The sequence below is a fragment of the Echeneis naucrates genome, chromosome 18 (assembly GCF_900963305.1).
Source record: "Echeneis naucrates chromosome 18, fEcheNa1.1, whole genome shotgun sequence".
NCBI lineage: Eukaryota > Metazoa > Chordata > Actinopteri > Carangiformes > Echeneidae > Echeneis > Echeneis naucrates.
This window is the reverse complement of record NC_042528.1, coordinates 10410631-10432090: the sequence shown is the minus strand read 5'-3', so window position 1 is coordinate 10432090 and position 21460 is coordinate 10410631. Positions and strand designations below refer to the sequence as shown.

The following is a 21460-nucleotide window of genomic DNA, read 5'->3' as shown; positions in this document are numbered from 1 at the left end:
TGCTTCTTGAGACCTTCATGTTGATTTATATGCAGGTGATGTGTGCATTTCAAAGGTCATGACGTTATTTTGTCTGTTGCACAAGATAAGAACAATATCTAGCTTGTCTCTGCTTCTATTTTCCATTACCTCCTTTCTTTCGAGTCCGAGGTTATACTCTCCTCTCGCTCTCTCATCCTGGGCAGCACGTCAGGGTCTCCAGTGCAAAAACACAAACAGACCATAAATCAGCGGCAAGTTGAGAGCTGAGAGGAGGAGAATGTTTCCGATTTGCCCTCCTGCATGCCTCCACTCCCAGTATAAATACATCAGTCAGAAGGGGCCCCCGATGTGTTTCTGCCCCCGCCATCTTCTCAATGCTACAGTTTCATGCAAGGTCAGAAAGTGAGATAACAAGCTGGGGATAGAGATGACAGTAATTCTAACATTAGGGTGATGATAATGCTGCAACAAGGTCCATCACACTGAAGTACAATCAGCACTGTCGCCACAATGAGCTGATGAGACTGACAGCAGACTTTCGGCCTTCAAATGCCTCAGCTGATGCAGCTCCCACTCCATGGACCCATGAGTGTATTAACACTGAGAAATATCAGGGAAGCCCATGCTGCTGTCCAGTAATGATGTGTGTGTGTGTGTGTGTGTGTAGATGGATGGATATTAATAGCAGAACAGGCAGCAGACAGTCTGAGGGTCTATACTCTCATAGCAGCATTCTGACAACAGATGGAGCCTTTATAGTGCTCCCGTCAGATCTTCATTTAAAAAAAAAATATGAAAGGAGAAGATTAAAAGAGCAGGTGTTTGTGTCATGTGAAGGAAAAAGATGACATACCATGTGTGTGCGTGAGGAAGCAAAACACTGACAGGCCCAGGTTGTCTATATGAAGGGAATTCCACAAGCTCTTGCTGCAGCTGGTGAATTGTGTGATGCTCTGTGCTTTGTACACAAGCGCACACACACTCATACTGAAAATACAGGAGGATTAGTACAGTTGTAAAAATATCCACAAAGTGTGTGCTACACTCCAGACATTCTGTCAGAGGGAAATGAAAGAACATAACTCGTCCATTCTTCCATGACTTGGTGTTTATGTGTTAACGCCACACATGAATATCAAATGCAGAATCCACAGACTACAGACCTGGAGCCTGGAGCTAAAACACGCACCCAGAGATGAGATAAATGCATTCAGACACACAAGGCACGCTGACTTCAGATTGGTAATTATGTTTCACAGAACAGGAAATTCACTTGTACATGTAAGGAAGTTATGGCAGTTTTAAATGACCCGTTTCCTGGCAGCAATACTGGCGCTGACAGGTTCTTATGCACTGCTTCTTAGCCAGCTCAGACACCTCAAGATGTCCATTCAATTGCTTTCTCCTTTCCATCATTTTAAAAGGCACATATATATAATTCTTTGAAATTCAATGTATGTACAAATCTTATATTTGCTAAAAGGTTGCCATATATTTTAGTCTGCATTGTCTACGTACACACGATGAGAGAAATATCTTTGTGAGGAAAAAGTTGCGAGGCACAGTGGGCCTAAACGCAGAAGATTATTTGGCAAGTTCATAGTGTTATTTCTCCTTTCCTGTAGTTTAAGAAGGGACACCGGGAAGAAGATGGTTCAAGAAACACAAAAGGTCCAATGCCTCAGGGTGACTTGAAGGGGTCAGTGGGTGTGTGGTTGAAGCTGGCGTCGGCAAAGATGGCCAAGGTTCCCACAGTGGTGAACACGACAAAGATCCAGAGGAACAAACGGTCAACCACCATGGCCACATACTGCCAGTCCTCCTTCAACTGGATGGGGGAAACAGATAGAAGGAAAAGGACACGTGGTGGAGACGGTGCACCAGAGGAGGGGGGGACACACCACAAGGATGTCTTGTGAACTATCAAGAATAAAATAAAATAAAGACAAACTTACAGCTTCGTAGTCTTTCTCAGCCTGCAGAGCCTCTGCAATGTATGTGATGGCGTCTATGGCCGACTTCAGCTCATCAGGTAATGAAAGGTAGTTGCTGGGACCATCGATATATTTCCTCAGGTCTGTGCACATGCCCTCCGGATGAAACCTGCACGCACACGCACACACACACACACAGTGTGGTTATGACAGTGTACATGAAAGGAGAATATTTTGAGTGCACAAAAATTGTCAACACCCAAAGCAAACCTAATTTTGCACACAGGCCTGAGGAATGTAGCAACATGCATGCAGATGTGAGTCCAAGCTAATTAAAATCTGTAAATAGTCGAAGAGCCAAGCTGCACGTCTCTCCTTTGCACTCTTCTGTCATTCAGAGAGGAACAAAGGCTCCAGGTCTGCTCGGTGCATGTGTGTGCCCATGCAGCTACCAAACATCGGTTGTTCTGGGTGGGAAGTTGCTGAGGGAAGTTCCTAACATCATCCACAATTTGTCCAAACGACAGGTATACATGCAAAATCAAAATAATGAAATGAGTTCAACACAATGACGCTTAGCAAATATATCCTTTTTCCTATAATAAAAAAAAATACTTTAAGTTGAAACCACCTGCTTATTAGCATATTTGGCCCAGCAAAAAAAAAAAAAAAAACAAAGAAAACAGCACTACCATGTGCAGCTTTCATTTTAATTAATCTTTCTTTTCAAAATTTGCTTTCATGCTATATGGACCCCAAGACCTCCTACACACATCCTAACACACGAATGTGAGTTCCCAACAGTAACAGTCAGGTTTCAAAGAAAGATACTTTGGCAACAGGAAGCATTTTCAGGTCTGATGGCAAATGCTCGATGCATTAAAGTATAACAGTAGTGCAATATGAAGAGAGTCAACAAACTGACTCAGCACAAAATCATCGGGCTGCATACATTTGGTAAAAGTTTGGTTTGGTTTAGTTAAAGCATGGCTAAACTAAGTACTGAACTCACTGGGATCACCAACAAAATCCATGGTTAAAAATTAAGCTTATGTCATTTCACTCTTCATTTGAGGAGCCGACGGTTATTTATACTGGCCATGACAACACCACAGATCAGCCAGATGATGAGAACTGCAGTACTTGAGAATCACTTGGGTGTTCTGTAATCATCCATTATTTAAAAACCTGTGCACACAGTTATGGCGAGCAGAGTAAGACCAAGTTCAGTTCATGACATATATATTTTGCATTTTGACCCTTTAGCAAAGTCTGTAAAACTGAACTCATCTCATGACTTTGTCCAAATAAACGTGGATTAAGATTATACTATTTGCAGAACAGCTGGACTCCTCCACGCATCTGCAGACTTATGAAACACCTTAAATATGAAACACCTCTTCCACTACAACCTTTGACCGAAAAAAAAAAAAACAAAAAAACCCAAAAAAACAAAACAGGAAACACAAGTTGTAGGCAAAGTTTCTCAACACTAGAGGGCAGTATGGCACCATATCTATAAGGAAAGAAGGAAGTCGTAACCAGACAGGCAGTGGCTGAACGATGGGGGCCCTGATTGGTATTCAGCTCAGGGCTTTGGGGGTTTACAATGCAGCGCTGCCACCACTGGTGCTCCTATGAGTGTGGCAGGTGAGGAGGCTGTGACCTGATGGGGGAGAGAAAGATAAGGGAGGAAGGGTAAGAGGGGTAGAGGAGGGCATAATTTGCCATCTTAAACCCTCCCCTCTTTCCCCTCCTCCATGGCCCAAAGTAGCACTTCATCAGTGAGAAGTAAATGACTATTCGGGAGACTAATTCAACTAAAACTTGCTGCATCTGGTGCCAAGACATGCACTAAACCCAATTAAGAAGGCTTGTGTGCGTCTGTGTGGACTCAGGAGAGATAGTGCTGTCTCATCAAACTGCTCTAATAGAGCCCCCCCCCCGTCACCCGTTCTTCCACGCAGACACATAGCGTCCTGCTCTAATGTGTCAGAGTCGATTTGCATGGGTCATTATTATTTTAGCAGTGACTCTCAGCCGCCTCCAGTCTCTCTCTCTCCAGACACATTTCAGATCTCACAGGAGGTGAAGGATAGAGAGGGAGGGACAGCTACAGGCTGCGAGGCAGATTTTTTGGGTGTATTAATAGAGCAGCAGGGAGGCAAGTTAGTTAAGGGTGTCACATAGGAGCTGAGATCCAGCTACTATGCAGTCTACCAAACCAAGGTCACCCATTTCCTGCGTACAAAGTACAGAGACCAGGGTTTGACAGATAGAACAGTTTGTTGCCAATTTGTGTGCCAACATTGGCCCAGATCCAGCTCCTTACTCAACAGCTTCGGAGGCAGCGCTCAGTAAAACCTTTGATTAAACCCATCCGTCTGGTTTGCTCCAGAGGTTATTGAGAACTAAGATCTATACATTTTTTTCCATGCACCTTAAAGGACCCATATTTTACACTTTCCCCCATTAATTTAAAGTGTTGAAATCTTTGTGCTTTTAAGGACCAAAAACCTTCTCAGAGTAGTCTTACATCTCCTGCCTCAGACTTCTCTCTGGCACTATGATAAGTGGCTGAGTGTGGCTGAAGCCCTGACAGTTGGTTTTAAGGCTCAGTTTCTGAATACAGACTGCGTGCATCTCTGTCTCACGGTATTAAAATAAAGCCTACACCTGATTTAACAGCAAAGTCCCCATGGGAATCTATATTTCTACTATAGGGACTCTTTGTCAGAGTCACTCTCTTGAGTGGTTTTTGCATTGTACGCCAAACATGCTGAATAGCAACTGCTCATGTCAAAAAATAGTGTTGTTTAAAGTCAAAGCCTTAACCATTATAAACCAAAGATCACCGGCTGAACTTAAGCCCTTATATTTCTCAGACTTTTTCCCCGACCAATGTTCAGCTTGGGACTGCTCCACAAATCAGAATAAGTTCATAAATCAGTCTCCATTTTGGTTATTTCTCCGCAGGACCCTCAAGGAAAGGAATGCACCAACTAAAATGGCCTGACGACTAAGATACAAGAATGAGGAAAAAATGGTGAGTAGACTTCCACAGGACGAATGCAAGCTGTGAGAAACTAGCAGGAATTGCTGGGCAGCTGAGTCCAAAGATAACCTGCTCCACAGGCTAGAATTTCTATGAATACTAAACACAGGATATGTTAGATAAACTATCGGACTGCATTTCAAATTGCCATGTAGCCAACTTTCCTGTTTACTTTAGAATGTTTTTGTGTTTAATCACTTCTGCTGCAAGATCTGACTCTTTTTAAATACAATGAAGGTGAAAATAGTGAGATATGGATTGTGTGCTGCAGTGGAAATGGCAGAAACATCATGAATGTGAAACACTGAAATGGGTTGTTTTATATATATATATGTTGACAACATGACCAAAACCTAAAACCACACATAATCGCATGCACGAGCACGAACACATATACAAATAACCCAAAAAGATGTCTCTTTGGCCTGACCTGTTGGGCTTGGGGAACAAGATGGAGGTGTCTGGTTTGCGGATGAAGTATTCATCAGCCACTTTGCTGATGGCCATCTTGTGTTTCTCTCGGCGGGGCATGCTCTCCAGGGAGAGGGGGGTCTCCACTTTTGGACGCAGCATACCAAGGTAAGGAGGCAACATGTGGATGAAGATCTAGGGAGGAAAGGTAAGGCAGAAAAGAACAGAGTAAGAGTTTACAGTAAAGGTGACACTGCAAATAGGAAAAAAGAGATGTACTGAGATCGCAAAATTGGAAGTTACAACACACACACACACACACACACACACACACACACACACACACACACACACACACACACACACACACAGCTCCTTCAGGTTGCCTGCAACCCATATTAACAAATAGAGTGTTATTAAATTGCACTTTTCACTTTCAGTCAATAGATTGTTGGCTCACACAGACATCCAAGATCCACCAACTTTGCTGGAATTAAAAATCCACTTGTTCAGATTGTCATTTCATGATGTATGAGAGCTGGATTCTACTTGCTCCGAATTTGCCGATAAGTGAGAAACAGCTTCAAATTCGAAATTTAGCAGTGAGCTTGACTTTGAGTACAGTTATACCGAATGATGAATGATGTGTTTGGAGAAACTAAAGATGTAATTTTTTTCAATTCTTCAACATCTACTCTCAAGGTGTCCCTGAGAGAAAAGCATAAACTTGGGATGCTCCAGTGGACACATTGAGCAACATCAAATCATTAACTATGTGTGATTAAAATTTGAAGCCTGACAAAAATAAAGAAACCTTTTTCTATTATTATTAATCCATGTGCTCTTTGGCATTGAGACTTGAAACTGCCTCCAGAAGGAATATCAGATGATTCATTGATAAATAATCAAATCATTGGGCCAAATGTCTGTTGATCAATACCATGAATCCTGTAAATGGCTTCTTTATCTGCACTTTAAGTGATTTTATGGCCATCTTTTAGAATAACCCTTGGCTTGCCATCCATCTGTGTTTGGAAATGGTATATTTGCAAGTTTGGGTGTTTTTCTTGTCTTCATTATCAATGGTGCTCAGTGCAGTTTTCTTGGAAACGAACTCTGAAATACACTGTTTGTCGTCTAGGAAGAAAAAAATAATTTGTAAGGCAGTCACTGAATACCAATGTTCACTTGTGTGTAGATAGATTTGTGTGAGCGCCACACACGGGGACCCTGTTGGCTCGTTATCCTTATTAAAGCTCAAAATGTAAACAGGGGCACTTTGCCTATTATTCCTATGGTGTGGGGAAATAATAAATCGGTGTTCCTATCCCCCCAAAAAAAAAAGAAAAAAAGGATGCTTCTGTACAGTTTAATCAAACTCTTATTTTTGGAAGTGGTTTCCAAAGCCCTGAAACTGCATTTATCTCTTCGAGAGGCAAAAAAATACAGATAATTTAAATTATTAAATTATAGTTTTAATAATTAAAGATGCCCTCAGAGTTGTTGTGTGAACAAACAAAGTTATGTTTGCATTCAGTGTTTCTCACCAAAACACATTTTGTGGTTCCTTGAGGCTTAAAAACATGAGGAAAAATAAGTTGAATGCATTTGTGTCCTCATTATGTTTCTATTTTCTTTATTACTTTTAATGAAAACTTCATTGACCCACACATATGTTCACTGTGTTGTGTGAGAAGCAATCGTTGTACCCTTGAAGGGAAAACATTTCATCTACAAAGACCTTACTCAAGCTGTAACCAAGCTACTGGTGCTGCTCTGTGTGTGTGTGTGTGTGTGTGTGTGTGTCTGGCAAACTACAACAGCAGGGTGACAGGACTGGAGAGCAAACAGACAAAAAAGCTGAGTCAAAAGAAGCAGGATTTCACATCTGTCCAGAACCTGGGTGTTGAACCTAAAGTCGCCTTCCTTGTCACTTCAGGCTGCCCTGGTGGAAAAACTACTCATATGGACCATTTAACACAGTTAGAAAAAGTCGAGTAGGTCTATATCAACACTGGCAATGGCTAAAATCCAGTCGCAGAAATCTTTGGTGCATCTGTGAGAGGAAATTAATTGTTATCGAGTTAATGGCAAACATCTGTGTATGTAAGTGTGTGTAAAATAAAAATGGCTTTGCTCATTTGAATGTGTCCTTTCCAGCGATTCTACAGATGGAAAAGGGTGGGTGGGTGGGTGGGTGTGTGTGTGTGTGTGTGTGTGTGTGTGTGTGTGTGTGTGTGTGTGCGCGCACGCGCGTGCGTGCGTGCGTGGGGGAGGGGGTTGTTATTGACAACTATATACTGCATTTCCCGATTCTGGATTTGCCTGCTCTACATCAACCTCTCTGGCTTCCTGCCCCATCTTTGGAGTGAAGACAATGGACAGAAGTATAATAAGAAATTATTAAACAGACAGCCCCGTGGCACCTGGACATGTGGTGATATTAAAGCTTAACAACTGCAATAAAAGAATAATCCCTCATGTTTTGGAATATTGTGTTAGTCTAACAGTTATATGAATAAAAGCAGCATTATGAGCATTGATGTCAGATGGCATTTGGACTTTTCCATTAACTGCGATAACACAAACCGTATAAATCAAAGATTACCATGTTTTGTTTTGTTTTTACTTGTTCTTGATTATTAATTGTATTTTATTTTCAGACCTTTCTGGATTTATTTGGTGGGACAGCTTGAAGAGTGACAGGAAGTCGGGGAGAGAGAGGGGGATGACACGCTGGAAATGACACTGGCTGCCGACAACTGAAAATCCTTGTCGTAGCCGACAAGGACGTTGTAGCTTCCTGTTCATGGGGTGGGCTTTACCCACTACGCCACCGTAGTGAGTAGTGTGACAGAACTCAGAGTTAAGTGTAGAGCTGCTGCTCAGACCCAATTAGCGCCACATAATGTGCATTGAGGGCAACGGACATTGATGGAGGTTAATGATATAACACGGCCTTAAGGGTGTTGATGACTTAATTCACCAGAGTGGTCGAACCTACAGTTCTCCAGTGCTTAAATCTTGAGGGTCAAGATGTTCTACACCATTAAATATGCCAGCAACACACTATGAATTGAATAATCACATATACAATCTAATCAAATAATTCACACCGTGGTCTAAAGCCTGTGGAGATGTCACCTTGCGGACCCAGATGGGCATCATGTGGGTGCTGGGGGAGCGGTGATGCAGGTTGAGGACCACCACACTGAGGATGACGGAGAAAGTGACCAGGATCATAGTGAACATGATGTAGTTGACAATGATGGGGACGCCCAGCGAAGTCTCGGGGACCTTGTCAGCCAGCAGCAGCAGGAACACAGTGAGGGTCAGCAGCACATTGATGGACAGACCCATCTTTTCACCTGGTTGGAACAAAGCAAATTAATTACCATTAATCCTATTGTACAGAGCAAAGATTGTCTGTCTCAACAGCATCCGGCCCATGTCGTTCATCTCTATTTGCTGTGTATCGGAGCAGCATGTCATCCTTCAGTGACTGCCAGGACAAGAGGAGTTCTCTTACTGACTCCATCAGACTGTATCTCCAGAAAGCAGAAAGGTCAATATGTCCTTTTTGTTTTGCTGAAGTCATTTCTAGGGGATTCAATTCAGAAAAATATGATCAGAAGTAAAAAATACATTCGAAAGCAAGACAAAACTATTTCAACTCCAATGTCCTTGACTTGTCTCTGTGTAAGGGGGGAGGGGAGGTGATCATACTTAATGAACTTGCATGCATGCATGTCTCCAGATTATGCAAGGGCAGAGACATTGAGCTGTCCCACAAGCATAGACTAGAAAAGATAGATACACACACACAAACACACTGTAACTATGGATAAAGCTTTCTGTGTGTCCTTGCGTTAGCAGCTTTTATGAATCCAAAACATGTCCAAACTGAATTCACACTCTGAGGAAACATGTTAATGTATTTCTCATTGGACAGTCTCAGACAATAATTTGCCATGTTGTTTTTTTTTTTTTTATGAGCTGCATGAAAATGCGATAATTGAATTATCTTAATAGGAGTAAAGTCAGTATCCCAATGGGGCACATCACCAGATTTACCCATGAAGAGCAGTTTAGTCATAGACACAGAGGGTATCGTCTGTGAAAACAGTGTATTAATGCCTCCTGCGACTCTGGAGGAAGTTTGGAAGGGCAGAGAAAAAAAAAATATATATCTTGATGTCACTTGGTGTTATATCAGTTTGTACTGTGTTAACAGACAGGCTGGATTTCAAGATGAGAATTAGAGAGAAAGACATCAATGTTTGTTCATCATGGAGGTTCTTTTGAATTGAATGTTACTGCTGTGATAATAGGAAAAGGTGTCTATCACTGGAGACACACTGGATGTGTGGAGAACGTCTGGTTTTCATTTTGCCAGCCAACTAAATGGATTAGAGTGTGACACATGCATGAGGTTCACGTCTAGCTGCAAATCCCCCTGAAGTGCTGGAGTGCTGAATAAATATGGGTAAAACTATTAGAGACACCAAATATAGTGAACATATATTAGTGGAGCATAAAGCTGATTCTTCTCAGTAGCTGGTGGGCAGATTTCTACCGTTTAAATTTTTGAGGTTATCGATTCAGCTCCAGGAAAATACTTTCTAATCTAGAGTCGGACTCCCTTTGTTCCAGGAATAAGACAAATGTATGTCCACCCAATAACAGACCACACAAACACAATAAAGAAATTCTGTTGGGAACTTTAGAAAGCAACAGTATGCCTGAATAATCCCAACCAAAGCTGCATCAGTCGTCATCTCCAAATTAAACCAGTTTGCATGTGTGTTTTTTTTTTTTTTTTTTATGTACCCGCATCAGGAGGCAGGTAGAAGTTGAAGATGGCGATGATGGTGATGAGGATACAGGGGAGGATGATGTTCAGGACATAGTACAGAGGCTTCCTCTCAATGATCAGGTAGAAGATCATGTCCTCATACAGGTCGTCATTCATGCTCTTCCTGCTCGGCTTGTGAATGATGCGCCACTCACCGCCCTCTGGAGGAACAGCCACATTTTAAGCATTAGAAAACACTTTAATCAAGATCAGCAGAATTATTATTTTTACTACACAAGCAACAAATCTGCATACCACAGGGGGTCAAAACTAAAGTGCGCACACAGTCAAACTGGTAAAAGACACTCTTGTGACGATGGTTAAGATATTACGTAAAAAAGTGTAAAGCACCTTTAAAGGGAAAACAACTTTAGAAAACCAGATGACTATAACCCATCCTTGGTAAATGCTACCACCTTATCATTTACAGTTCAAAAACTGGTATCCATCCATCCATCCATCCATCTATTCTTTCACTTCCCACCAAACTCTCACCACTGTAAGCTTCGTCCAGTTGGATCTCCCGTATCTCATTGCCCCTCGAGTCCAGCGCATACTGCAAGTCGATCTCAGTGGAGTCATACGTGTAAGAGCGGAACTGCATGGTACAGTTCTGCCAGTCAAATGGGAAGTATTCTACCTACAAAGAGAAACGGGTATGTCGAGCAAACCAGAAAAAACGTGGAGAGAGCCCAGGAGAACATGAATGGAACAATGACATCTTCAGGTTTCTATTTAAACGTGTGTTTGAATAGACTTGAACTCCTTAACTAACCTTAACTCCGCAAGAGCTGCAGTATAGTGCAGGGGGCTTCCAGGTTACTCTGCCGTTATTATAAACCTGAACATGGACATGCAAGGCCACATGAAACACTCCATCATTACTGCAAACAGAGACCAAGATAAGATCGGGTTAAAAACCTATTTATTTTCTTAATCATCGCCAACCTTTTACCGGTGGTTTGACACATGTATCTGTGCAGCACAGTCTTAAAGGGGGAATTGAAGGAAACAGTGAGTTGATATCAGATGGGAATGTGAGGCTCGGGGCTGTCTGGTTAGTGTGCTAACATCAGAAGAAAAACAAGTAAGAGACTAGACTTGACACTGACAACAGAGGCAGCGCCTGGTGAGAAAAGTCATGCATATTGATGCTGAACTGTCAACGTTTCCTCTAGACTCCCCAAAACAAAACTCTAGCCATGTAGCAATAGCAAAACTTAAAAATGGCTCCCTTGACATCTCAAAATGTCTCTTCTTGTCACTTTGTATCATCTTGAAATGAATCACTTCATCACATATTGACTAAAGCATGATGCACCCAATCATCTCATCTTATCAAGGCCTCATTTAGTTCTGTATCAACTTCAAAAGTATCACCTTATTTTTGTTCACAATGTCACATTGTCTTGTCCTATCGAACTGATCCAGGGCTACATATATATTTAATATTTGGAAGAGTTTTAGAGAAACTCATTCTGCCAGATTCTTCCATCCATTAAGCCATACTCCGCCAGGCTCAGCTTTACACGTCATGTGCAGTTGTAGCAGCCTTTATTTCAAGTCATCCCACTTCCTCTCACCCAGCTCTTCAACTCTTCATTCCACATGATGAAGCAGAATTTCCGCGAAAAGATAAAGAGGTAAAGGTGCGGTCAGGAATCCGAGCAGCAATGCCAACTACAAATCGCACTGCTCCTCCTGTCCTCTCGCCACAGCACATGCACGTCTCGCTTCTGTCCCACTCAGCAAAGGCCCCATTAAAATATTTTAATTGTCAGAGATAAAAAAGCAGAAGCGAAACACAATTCACAACACACTTAAATATGTGGCGCTAATACTGGATGTGCAGAGAGCAGTTTTGGCTGTTAGGTTCAAAACGCAATACACAAAGACATCCAGTCAATTAGACGCTCATTCAGTCAGGATGCACTGTTTGGATTTTATGCCTCTTGTAATTTTATGGGGAGTAACACTAATGTCCTTACAGCGGGCCCTCCTAAAACTGTGTCAGTTTTAGGAGGGCCCGCTGCTGTTGCTGAAATGGCCAGCATTGATCATACATGCACAAACAAGGGAAGGGTACAAAGAAAGAAGGGTATACAGGCTTTTGCATGTGTGTGTATGCATGGCTCTGAGGGAACGCCTTCTGAGATCAGATAGATGAGCAGTGGCATCAGCTCAGTTATCAGGGAGCCATGCAGCTTAATTGCCTATAAAAGTGTTGATGAATGGAGCAATGGAGAGATGTAGGACATATACAGCAGCTATAAGGAGAATCTGTTCTAAGGATCTACATTTTGATGTGACAAAGTTTTCCTTTTACAGACATACAGCACATTACAATGCATTACACAGCTACAGCCCAGTCACGCCTATAACAATCTGCTGCCACTTCCCCACAGCTGCCATTACATTAATATTTTAATATCTAATGACACTTTTTATTCTCTTAGTTAATTTGGCTTTGTGTGCAGAAGGGGAACAATATTAGTTCTCCTTCTTCCAAATACACCCGGAGGACATCTGGGCATCTGAAATGGGAGAGAGAGAGAGGACAGGGCCACAATGCAGCCTGTATGTAAGACAGCTGCTGGTTGGGAGGACTGAGCGTTATTGTGGCCATCAAATGGAAAAGTGAACAGCCAGAGTCTGCAGCGTGTTGGAGTTCAAAAGTTCACTGAAAGTGTTTTGGGAGTGGAGTCTGCAGATGGATTTTCTAGTTGTGTCTTGAGTTGTTCTGGGAAAAAGGTACTTGGTGTTTGAAAGGGAGCTGTATGACAGTCAAAGACTCTTCAGTAGAGATGGCAGAAGTGCAAAAGGTGAGAACAACATGGGATAAAAGGTGGAGATGGTTGGCATCCTAAGCCCTTAGCTGCCCTTTCTGACAGTTCTTTCTTTTGGGGAAAAAAAAAGTTGCATTTGTTATCCTGCTGCATAGAATTTGCAGAAAAAATATTATTTCATATACATTCGCAAGTGAACTCATTGCTTCAATTATGGCTGCTGTAGTAAGATGCATCTGTAGAGCTAAATGGATGCAGTGGTGGAGAAGGTTGCGGGTTTGAACCCCCGGGCCTGAAGCCTCTCTGTGTTGAGTTTGTGTTCCCCCTTTAGGTACTACTTCTTCCTTCAGTCATGCATGTGCAGGTTACCTGAGTCTGAAATGACCTATATATGAGTGTGAGAGCACGATTTATAATCAACAGTATATTTGTGTGTCCCTGCGTGTCTGCCCTATGATACACAGCTGACCTGTCCGGGGTTTGGCCGTAAAGCTATTGGATGGATGGATTGATGGAAATCAGTCACCTGGGACGCTGTCTAGAGCGGCAGTTCAGTTTTTCAAGCAGACCAAGCAGCGTAGTGGACTTTGTGGAGGCGGTGGAGGGTGACGTGCCTTTCATACAGAGTTATTCTATAATGCTAACTTGTCTTCCACTTCACTTCTTCTCACCACCTAAACAGTAAATGCTGATAAGAACTTATTACAGGCCTGAGTGGAGGTGTAAAGAGCAGGCTCAAAGTTGATTACCAGGCAAACACTGAAGCTGTAGATAAATAACAGGATCAGTGGAATAAACTATTTTTTCTTTTCAATAATCTGACAGACATGACCTTTACGTCTGTAAGTGGAGGGAGAAAGTGAGTATTTTTGGAATTAACCAAGATTTTCCCTATCAGACATTTGTTATATTTTAAGCAGTTGTGCATTTTAAGATGGGCAGACATATTAATATGTATAGGAGGGTAAAAACAAAGTGCACTTCCAGCGCCTGCATTGAAACCACTTAAAAAGTTAAATATTAAAAAAAAAAAAAAAAAGAGGAGGGAAGTGGCCACATGTTTCCTCCTTTCAGCGCTCTGGTGCTGATTCATTAATGTCAACGTGAGTTCAGCGCTTCATGCTTACTTATTGATGAGGACGATGTCAGGCAGCCAAACCTTCGCAGCTGGGACACGCAACACCTCAATCCCATCATTCTGCTTGGGCTTCCATTCCAACCGATGATCCGTCCATTCCTGTTTAACATTCCAACAAAAGATGCGTGTGTGTGTATGTGTTCAGCTAAAAAAAAAAAAAAAAAAAAAAAAAAAAAAAAGTTTATTTTATCACCACGTGCAGAAAATGGGCTAGGGACAAGAGAGACATGGATACTGACAAAAGGGGAGACTTTGCATTTACAAATGCATTTGGAGATTTCATCAGTTTATTTTTCATTTGCTTCAACTGCTTGTAATTAGATTTTACTGGGACGTTTTTTCCCCAAGCATTTGTTTTAGCATAACAAAACATCATTTGCATAATTTCTCATTTTGTGCTGCTATGAGATGCTCCAATTGTTCTCTCCTAGTGGCGCAGCGCCACTGAAATCAATGATACGAGGTGGGAAGTCATTCAGTAGCAGCACTTTGTGTGAATGACATGGACAGGGGCTCTCCGTCACATAACTCACCAAAGTTTCCTTTGAAGCTCCAGAGAAACAGACTTACCAGATTCATGAGGACCACTGTGCTCATTTCTTCATTCTTCATATTCTGAAAGAGTGAGAACAGGAAAGTATTGGTGTTATTGATGTGTAGTAATAATAAAAAAAAAAAACAAACAAACAAAAAAAAAAAAAAAACGTCCAGCAGTGACTTCATACCTCAAAGTATAAAGGTCGATATGTGAATCTGAATACCGACTTATATATCAACATTTCGGTTGAATATAATGCTTTATAATCAGTGACACTTCACAAAGTTATGTTTAATTGCAGTTGAAGCCTTATTAAGTAACATTCCTATGTTTTTAGTACTTCATTCTTATTCTCTAAGTTGCAATGATTTAGATTTTGGCTCTTGCCTCCTCTGTTAGGAAATTACTCTAAACCAAATTTGACCTTGGGGGAATAATTTGTATTTGTAATTGAAATTTTTCTTACTATACATCTGCAAACAAATCAGGATCCAAACAGTATTTTCTACTCAGGTTCAGCAAATTAACTCAGTCTGAGGGAACAGATATTCATATAATCATATGGTGTTTAGACTGACCATTTTTCACATTTTGTTATGTGGCAGCCTGATGTTATTATTCAACTTCATTTTCCTCCCTTATCTTCATCAATAACCCATTATAAAAAGAAAGTGTAAAAGCTCCGTAAGCTTTTGCAAATAAAAAGGATACTTTGAAAATTAATTCTCCTTGACTTATGACATCATCTTTCACTTAGAGCTCACCAGGAAAGCTGCAACTCACCTGTCTGTGTGCGAGCCTGCTGTTGATTTTCAGTATAAAATCATACCTGACTCAGCTGAATCAGTTAGACATCCTACTGTTTTATTTTATTATGGAAATGTTGAAATTTATTTTCCAGCAGATTTCCCTCGTCCTTTCATAAATATGGATGTTGAACTTCAAGAATTCTGCTGCAAGTCCCCTCATGGAAACAAACTGGCAGAAATTAAACAATACATATTTCTTCAAATATTAAACCAAAAGAAAGAAACACATTTGAATGAAAAACAGAAAGGTCTTAATAGCTTTTCAGCTGTTACTTACTTTTCATTACCTGAACTCTTCATAGGCCTACGGAGACACACTGAAATTGAAATATGATATCAAACGCTGTTCCTGCTGGGCTGCAACTGGCGCAACAATGGTGCAATGATGTGTAATAGAGTTTGGAGTTGAGAGCTGCCAGATCATTTCCCCTTTTCTCATAATATCCAACATTTTTCGGAAAACACACACTTGCTGCAAAATTGCAAAGATGGTGTGAGATGCAGCGAAGTGTCCCTGGATCCTACATTCATCCTGAGGAAAGACAGTGTGAAATTTTCCATTTTTGCTCCTCTACACTGTCGCTGATTGCACTGAGGTCTTAATTTGGTGTGACTGCACCAGTTAGGACTGAGAGGTTTCTGGCAGAGAGTTTTACTTTTTAAATCCTCAGCTGCTTCTGATGTTCACAGCTTTGCTGAGACAATTATATGCTAACGCCCACTAAAAAGACTGGGAACCTGATGCAATAGACGGCATAAAGTGATACAGAAATTTTGGTTATTACTGCAGCCGATTAGATTTTGTCCTGTAAGTAGATCCTTGCATTGGAGACAACTGGAGTATAATTTTATAGCTAAGTGTTTAAAATGAGTTATGTACAGTTGAAGTTTATTTGGAAAGTTTTAAGAGACTTTCATGGCTTGAACTAAGATTCATTTAGTTTCCCAACTAAATCTTCGTTGAAAAACGGGAACTCAATCCAGCTGTTTTGTCAAAAACATTAATAATCAGTAAAATTTGCTTTTTCATGCATCTACCCTTTATTTTTAATATCTTTTCTATAGTATATATGTCTACATTCTTTTCCCTGCCCAGGTAGAGAAGGTCTCACTTCAATTGTGGGACGTGAGAAAGACTTGATTGGCAGCAGTGCATGTACAGCAGTCAGTTCCAGGACAGGAGTTCACGACGCAGACTCTGGCAGAGGTGTTTGCATGTGAAGTACCCAGTTGGGGAAATGAGTAAATGGCCGTGTGCGTTTGCATTGTGTGAGAGAAGGCGGTGCTTCCCTGAGCCAGGGCTGCTATTTAAAACACTGGGGGGAATGTCAGAGAGACAGCTGGGACAGAAGCTGGGGGCGGGGGAGAGACAAGAGACTCTCGCACTGTCATACAGACACACGAATACCTATCCCATCACAGACTTATCACTTACTGATACTTCCTGTAAGTATTTCAATTGACCTCAGGACGTCCATCTGGGTGAATGTAATAATAACTCAGCAGTAATCCAGCTGACTAGTTCAGGGCAGAGCAGGACTGACCATCCAAGTAGGTCAGTTTTCAACATCATTACACTCCACAACTTAAGAACCCCATGTGACTTCCCCTCCAGAGTGAGTTTGACCTTGAGCTGTACAAGATTTAGATGTGTATGGAAATTATGAGTGTTTGTGTGCGTGTGTTTGCGTGTGTGTGGATGCTATGGAAAAAGGAGCCAAGGAGAAATTAGGGAACAGATAAAGTGACACGTTTTACCTTTTTATGGCGTCACACAAGCAGAGACACTGTTGGTCAACACGGCTAAAACACAGTTTCCTAGCATGGATGAATAAAAACACAGTACTTCACATCAGTAGCTTGACTCTTTGTACCATTTGACTCAGCAGGACAGCAAGCAGTGAAGTGAGAACCAGATGGCACTCAGATATATTCACAGCTTTGAATAAAAACAACAACAAAAAAAATCCCTTACACACTACATTTACAGGTAAGTGCTTTGTTATCTTGCCTATAAGCGTATGTGTTATGCGGCATGGGGATGAATCGCTGTGTCCAAACCTTTATCACTCAGACTGTGTAAATCATTCTAAGGACACATTTGTCAGAGGAGAAGTTGCTCCCGGGGGAGACGAGCCCTGGTTTCCAACTGAGACGAGCCCTGGTTTCCAACTGAAGCCCAGAAAAATGTCATGAAAAGGGAAGCTGCAAGAATTTTAACTGACGTCCCAAATTTTGAAGGGACAAAAAATGTAAAATTAAGATACAACATGGTACCTCCTGAGGTTTGGAGGTGTATTTGGACTCTGCTGGCTTTATAGAGAGATGGATTTGAGAGTGGTATTTATCTCCTCCTATAACTTGCCAAGAGGAAGTGAATACGATTATTTATTTATTTATTTATTTTTTAAGGCTTTTCAGAAGGTAGTAAGTCAAGCCTTCAGCTTTATAATCAGCAGGACTCATTGCCAATCGCCTATCAGCGCAATGCTCGTTTCGTTTGTCTTTATTTTCCCTTTTTTTTTCTCTCAGAAACCTCTTTTTGTTGTATGTGATGTTCGGTCCATGTGTGGTCATACACTGTACATTCTTTGGACAAAGTGTTAAGGTTTTGTCACTCACCAATCCAATGAGGGAGGTGAGGGTCATTCCCACACGGACCACCACCTTCTCTTCAGGAGTGGCTGCTGGCCGGACCTTCAGGTTGTAGTCAGTGAAGAGTGTCTTCATCAGAGCCTTCTCTGATTCTGAGGCCCCTGGAGGGACACATTGAAAATAGGTGATGGGTTAGAGCTGACCGATCCTTTCTGATTTGGTTACAAATCAAGAAAAATGACCCCGACCCTTTATAATCAAAGTCCCGCTGGATTTCCTGATGAAAGAGCTAACTACGTGCCAGGAAAGATGGAAATAAATGAACACTCGACCTGCGTGGATAAAACCAGATGTGTCAGGAGAACACTACACAAGTTGTAGCTGAGTTAAAAAGGTAAGAAAGTTCAAATTCAAACCACTAAAAAGGAAACATCCTCCCTCTTTGTCTTCTCTCAACCATACTGGGTCTGACCGTCTGCTGCACCTCCACCCACTCATCTCACTAATCTTACAGACAAAACAGATTCACATTTATGACTTGAGAGGGAGAGTGAAGCAGCAGACTGTATGGTTTCATCTAAGGCCCTGGATCCTGTGTTGGCAGTGATGTAAATGTCTGCAAAGTTTTGAACTCAACCCAGAATACAAAATGGTTCAATTCCACAGCATTTTTATACATTAAAAAAAAACAAAAAACATTATTTCCAGCCATTTCCTCCTCATTGTTGGAAGGTTAGAAACATTTATAATCAGCAGCTCTGCTGAGGCAGCATTCATCACGTTTGGCATTGCTGTGGCCCCAGCAGGATCTGACCTGACAGGAATAAATGACAACGATCACCCGGTGTGGCACCCCCATTAGCCAGGGATGCGTGGCTGCTGATGGGCGAGAACGGGAAGCGGACACGGAAGGCTAGAAATTAGCATTTTGTTCTCTCTGCCTCATTCATATGACTTATAATATCAGAGGAGGTAAGACAACATTGAAGGCTAGCACTGGGCATGTGAAAGATGCCGGCCGTGAATTTGACTTAAGGCAGATTTAAATTCAAACGCTTACCTTCTCTGAACTCTTTGATAAAGGACAGAAGAAGAAGCTACTTGAGAAGGCACTAAATGTGCTCTCACCTGCTTCCCCACATGAATATTACCTTGAAATGTGCTACTCTACAGCGAACATGGTGTCAAAATTGACAATGACAGCAGTACAGATTTGCATGAACTGTTTTTTGAGAGCATTGTTCTCACTCATGAGGGAAAGAAAAATCAATGATTTCTCTGAAGGGGTGGCTGCTCTTAGCTGGTAATGGTTACTTATGGCTGTGAGACGTCTCTGATGACATTTAGGGGCCTTTATGGCTGCTGCGAGCAGTGAACCGCTCCTCTTTCTCATTGACATAACATCTTGTGTCACGGCATTATTCATTTCTTATTTCATTATTCCTTCCCTTTTAGTCTTCTCATACTTGGCGCCCCCCAACACCAGAAGTGGGAGATTTGAACTTGGCTATGCACCATTAAATTCAACATTATTTCGTACTATTTCAGACTTGATGGAGTGATGAAATTAAACTTCTTGCTTCTTTATAAAATAACTACCAACCGTTACTCACTTTAATAATTGTGACAATCATTTCATAGTACCTGGTGGTTGTGGTTGCTAGCATTGTAACATGGAGAGCTAAGATTCAGTTTTTGTCAGTGAGTCTTTGGGGAAAAAAAAAAAACAAACAAAACAACACACCCCAACTACAAAGTAACAAGAGACAGAGAGGGAGAAAGCGACAGCATGGACACACAGAGCCCGGAAAAACAAACTCAAAAGTTTAAAAGGGAAAGGGTCAAACAGTTTGGCTCATATGTGGCCAGTATGTGCACCTTAATTATTCCCATGGAAATTCAGTCTATATCCCACAGATATTAAAACCCCAGTTATATATTTGATGGTCTCTGGTTTGAATCTATTTCTCTATACAGCATTCCACACCTGATTTTAGTCTACTATTCATACATGAAGAATGGCATAACAACTATAGCGCCACAACTTAGGTATATTATGTCAGCTTACCTCCCAATGTGCTCAGGCTGCCAAAGCAACATGCCAGCAGGAGCAGATCCAGGCTCTTCATAGTGACCTCAAATTCAAAGCGTCTCGCTTCAGCAGATCTTTAGAGTTTTAATCCAACTTGTTAAACTTCCCGTTTTTTTTTTCTTCCACTGCAGCTCACAGTGTGGGTTGGGGTTCGGTTAGTTTGGACTGTTGTTGTCTGTCAATCAGGCCAGCCTGGCCAACTGCTGTCTTCTCCAATTACCTCTTATGGGGAGGGGAGGGGAGCAAAGGGGAGGTTTCACGTGGGTCACTGTTCACCCCCCCAGTGAAAGACATGACTACTGGTCCTCAAACTGTGGCCAAGATTCCGTCCATGTTGTTTTGGGGTCCATAGGTTTAAAAAAAAATAAAATAAAAAAAAAAAGTCACAGGAGGTTGAGCTATTGTTTCTTTGGGTTCGTTAAAATCATACTTGAATCACACACACCTGTATTGCTCTAATACGAATAGAAAATATTCAGACATTTCACATAAAGTCTTAATTTTTTGGATGCATATATAGATGTATACAAAGTTGTTGGTATGCTTCCGTTAAAGAAAGACAACGGTCACTGAAATAACTTGAAACTGACAAAATTAATACAAGTTTAATGAAAATTAACTAATGAAAATCAGACATTGCTTCTGAATTCCGGAGTCATATTAAACAAAAACAATGAAACTAGGTTGGACAAAAATGATGATACCCTAAACTTATTTTGTTATATATTTTGTTATAATATTTTGTTGCTCAACCTTCTGAAGCAATCACTGCAATCAAGTGGTTTCTGTAACTCTCAATGAGACCTCTGCACCTCTCGACAGGTATTTTGGCCTACTCCCATTTGGAGTTCACAGCTGATTTCGGCAGAAGGTGTTTGGGGCTCTTCAGTCACCATTGTGATTATCTGTCTCTTCCTCTTGCGGCCACGTCCAGGGAGGTTGGCTACGATCCCGTGGACCTTAAACTTCTGAATAACATGTGCAGCTGTAGTTACAGGAGCGTCAAGCTGCTTGGAGATGGTCTTATAGCCTTTACCTGGAACATGCTTGCCTATAATTTTCCTTTCTCATATCCTCAGACAACTCTCTCCTTACTGTAGCTTTCCTTGGTCCATGTTCAGAGCGGCACACACCATGACACAAAACAGCACGGTGGCTACGTTTCATCCTTTAAATAGGCAGACTGACTGATTTCAAGATTGAAGGCACCTGTGATGCTGATTACAGACCACACTTAGTTTAAGATGTTGCATTTTTGTCCAGAC

The 21460-nt window shown here is 41.5% G+C and overlaps 1 protein-coding gene across 2 annotated transcripts; it reads right to left on the bottom strand.

Annotated features, from left to right (window-relative positions):
- Positions 1–1128: 1128 nt before the first annotated feature.
- On the bottom strand, positions 1129–20308 carry chrnb1 (cholinergic receptor, nicotinic, beta 1 (muscle)). 2 transcript variants are annotated; one of them, XM_029526544.1, is made up of 11 exons: positions 20172–20308; positions 18131–18264; positions 14732–14776; positions 14151–14260; positions 11013–11121; positions 10733–10877; positions 10213–10398; positions 8527–8750; positions 5402–5577; positions 1938–2085; positions 1129–1810 (listed from the first exon to the last, which is right to left on the bottom strand). In XM_029526544.1, the coding sequence occupies exons 1-11, from the start codon at positions 20230–20232 to the stop codon at positions 1664–1666; spliced, it is 1485 nt and encodes a 494-aa protein (XP_029382404.1). In that variant the 5' UTR covers positions 20233–20308; the 3' UTR covers positions 1129–1663. The 2 variants fall into 2 exon arrangements, with proteins under 2 accessions (XP_029382404.1, XP_029382405.1); XM_029526545.1 differs by having other exon boundaries at positions 8536–8750.
- Between the last annotated feature and the right edge of the window lie 1152 nt (positions 20309–21460).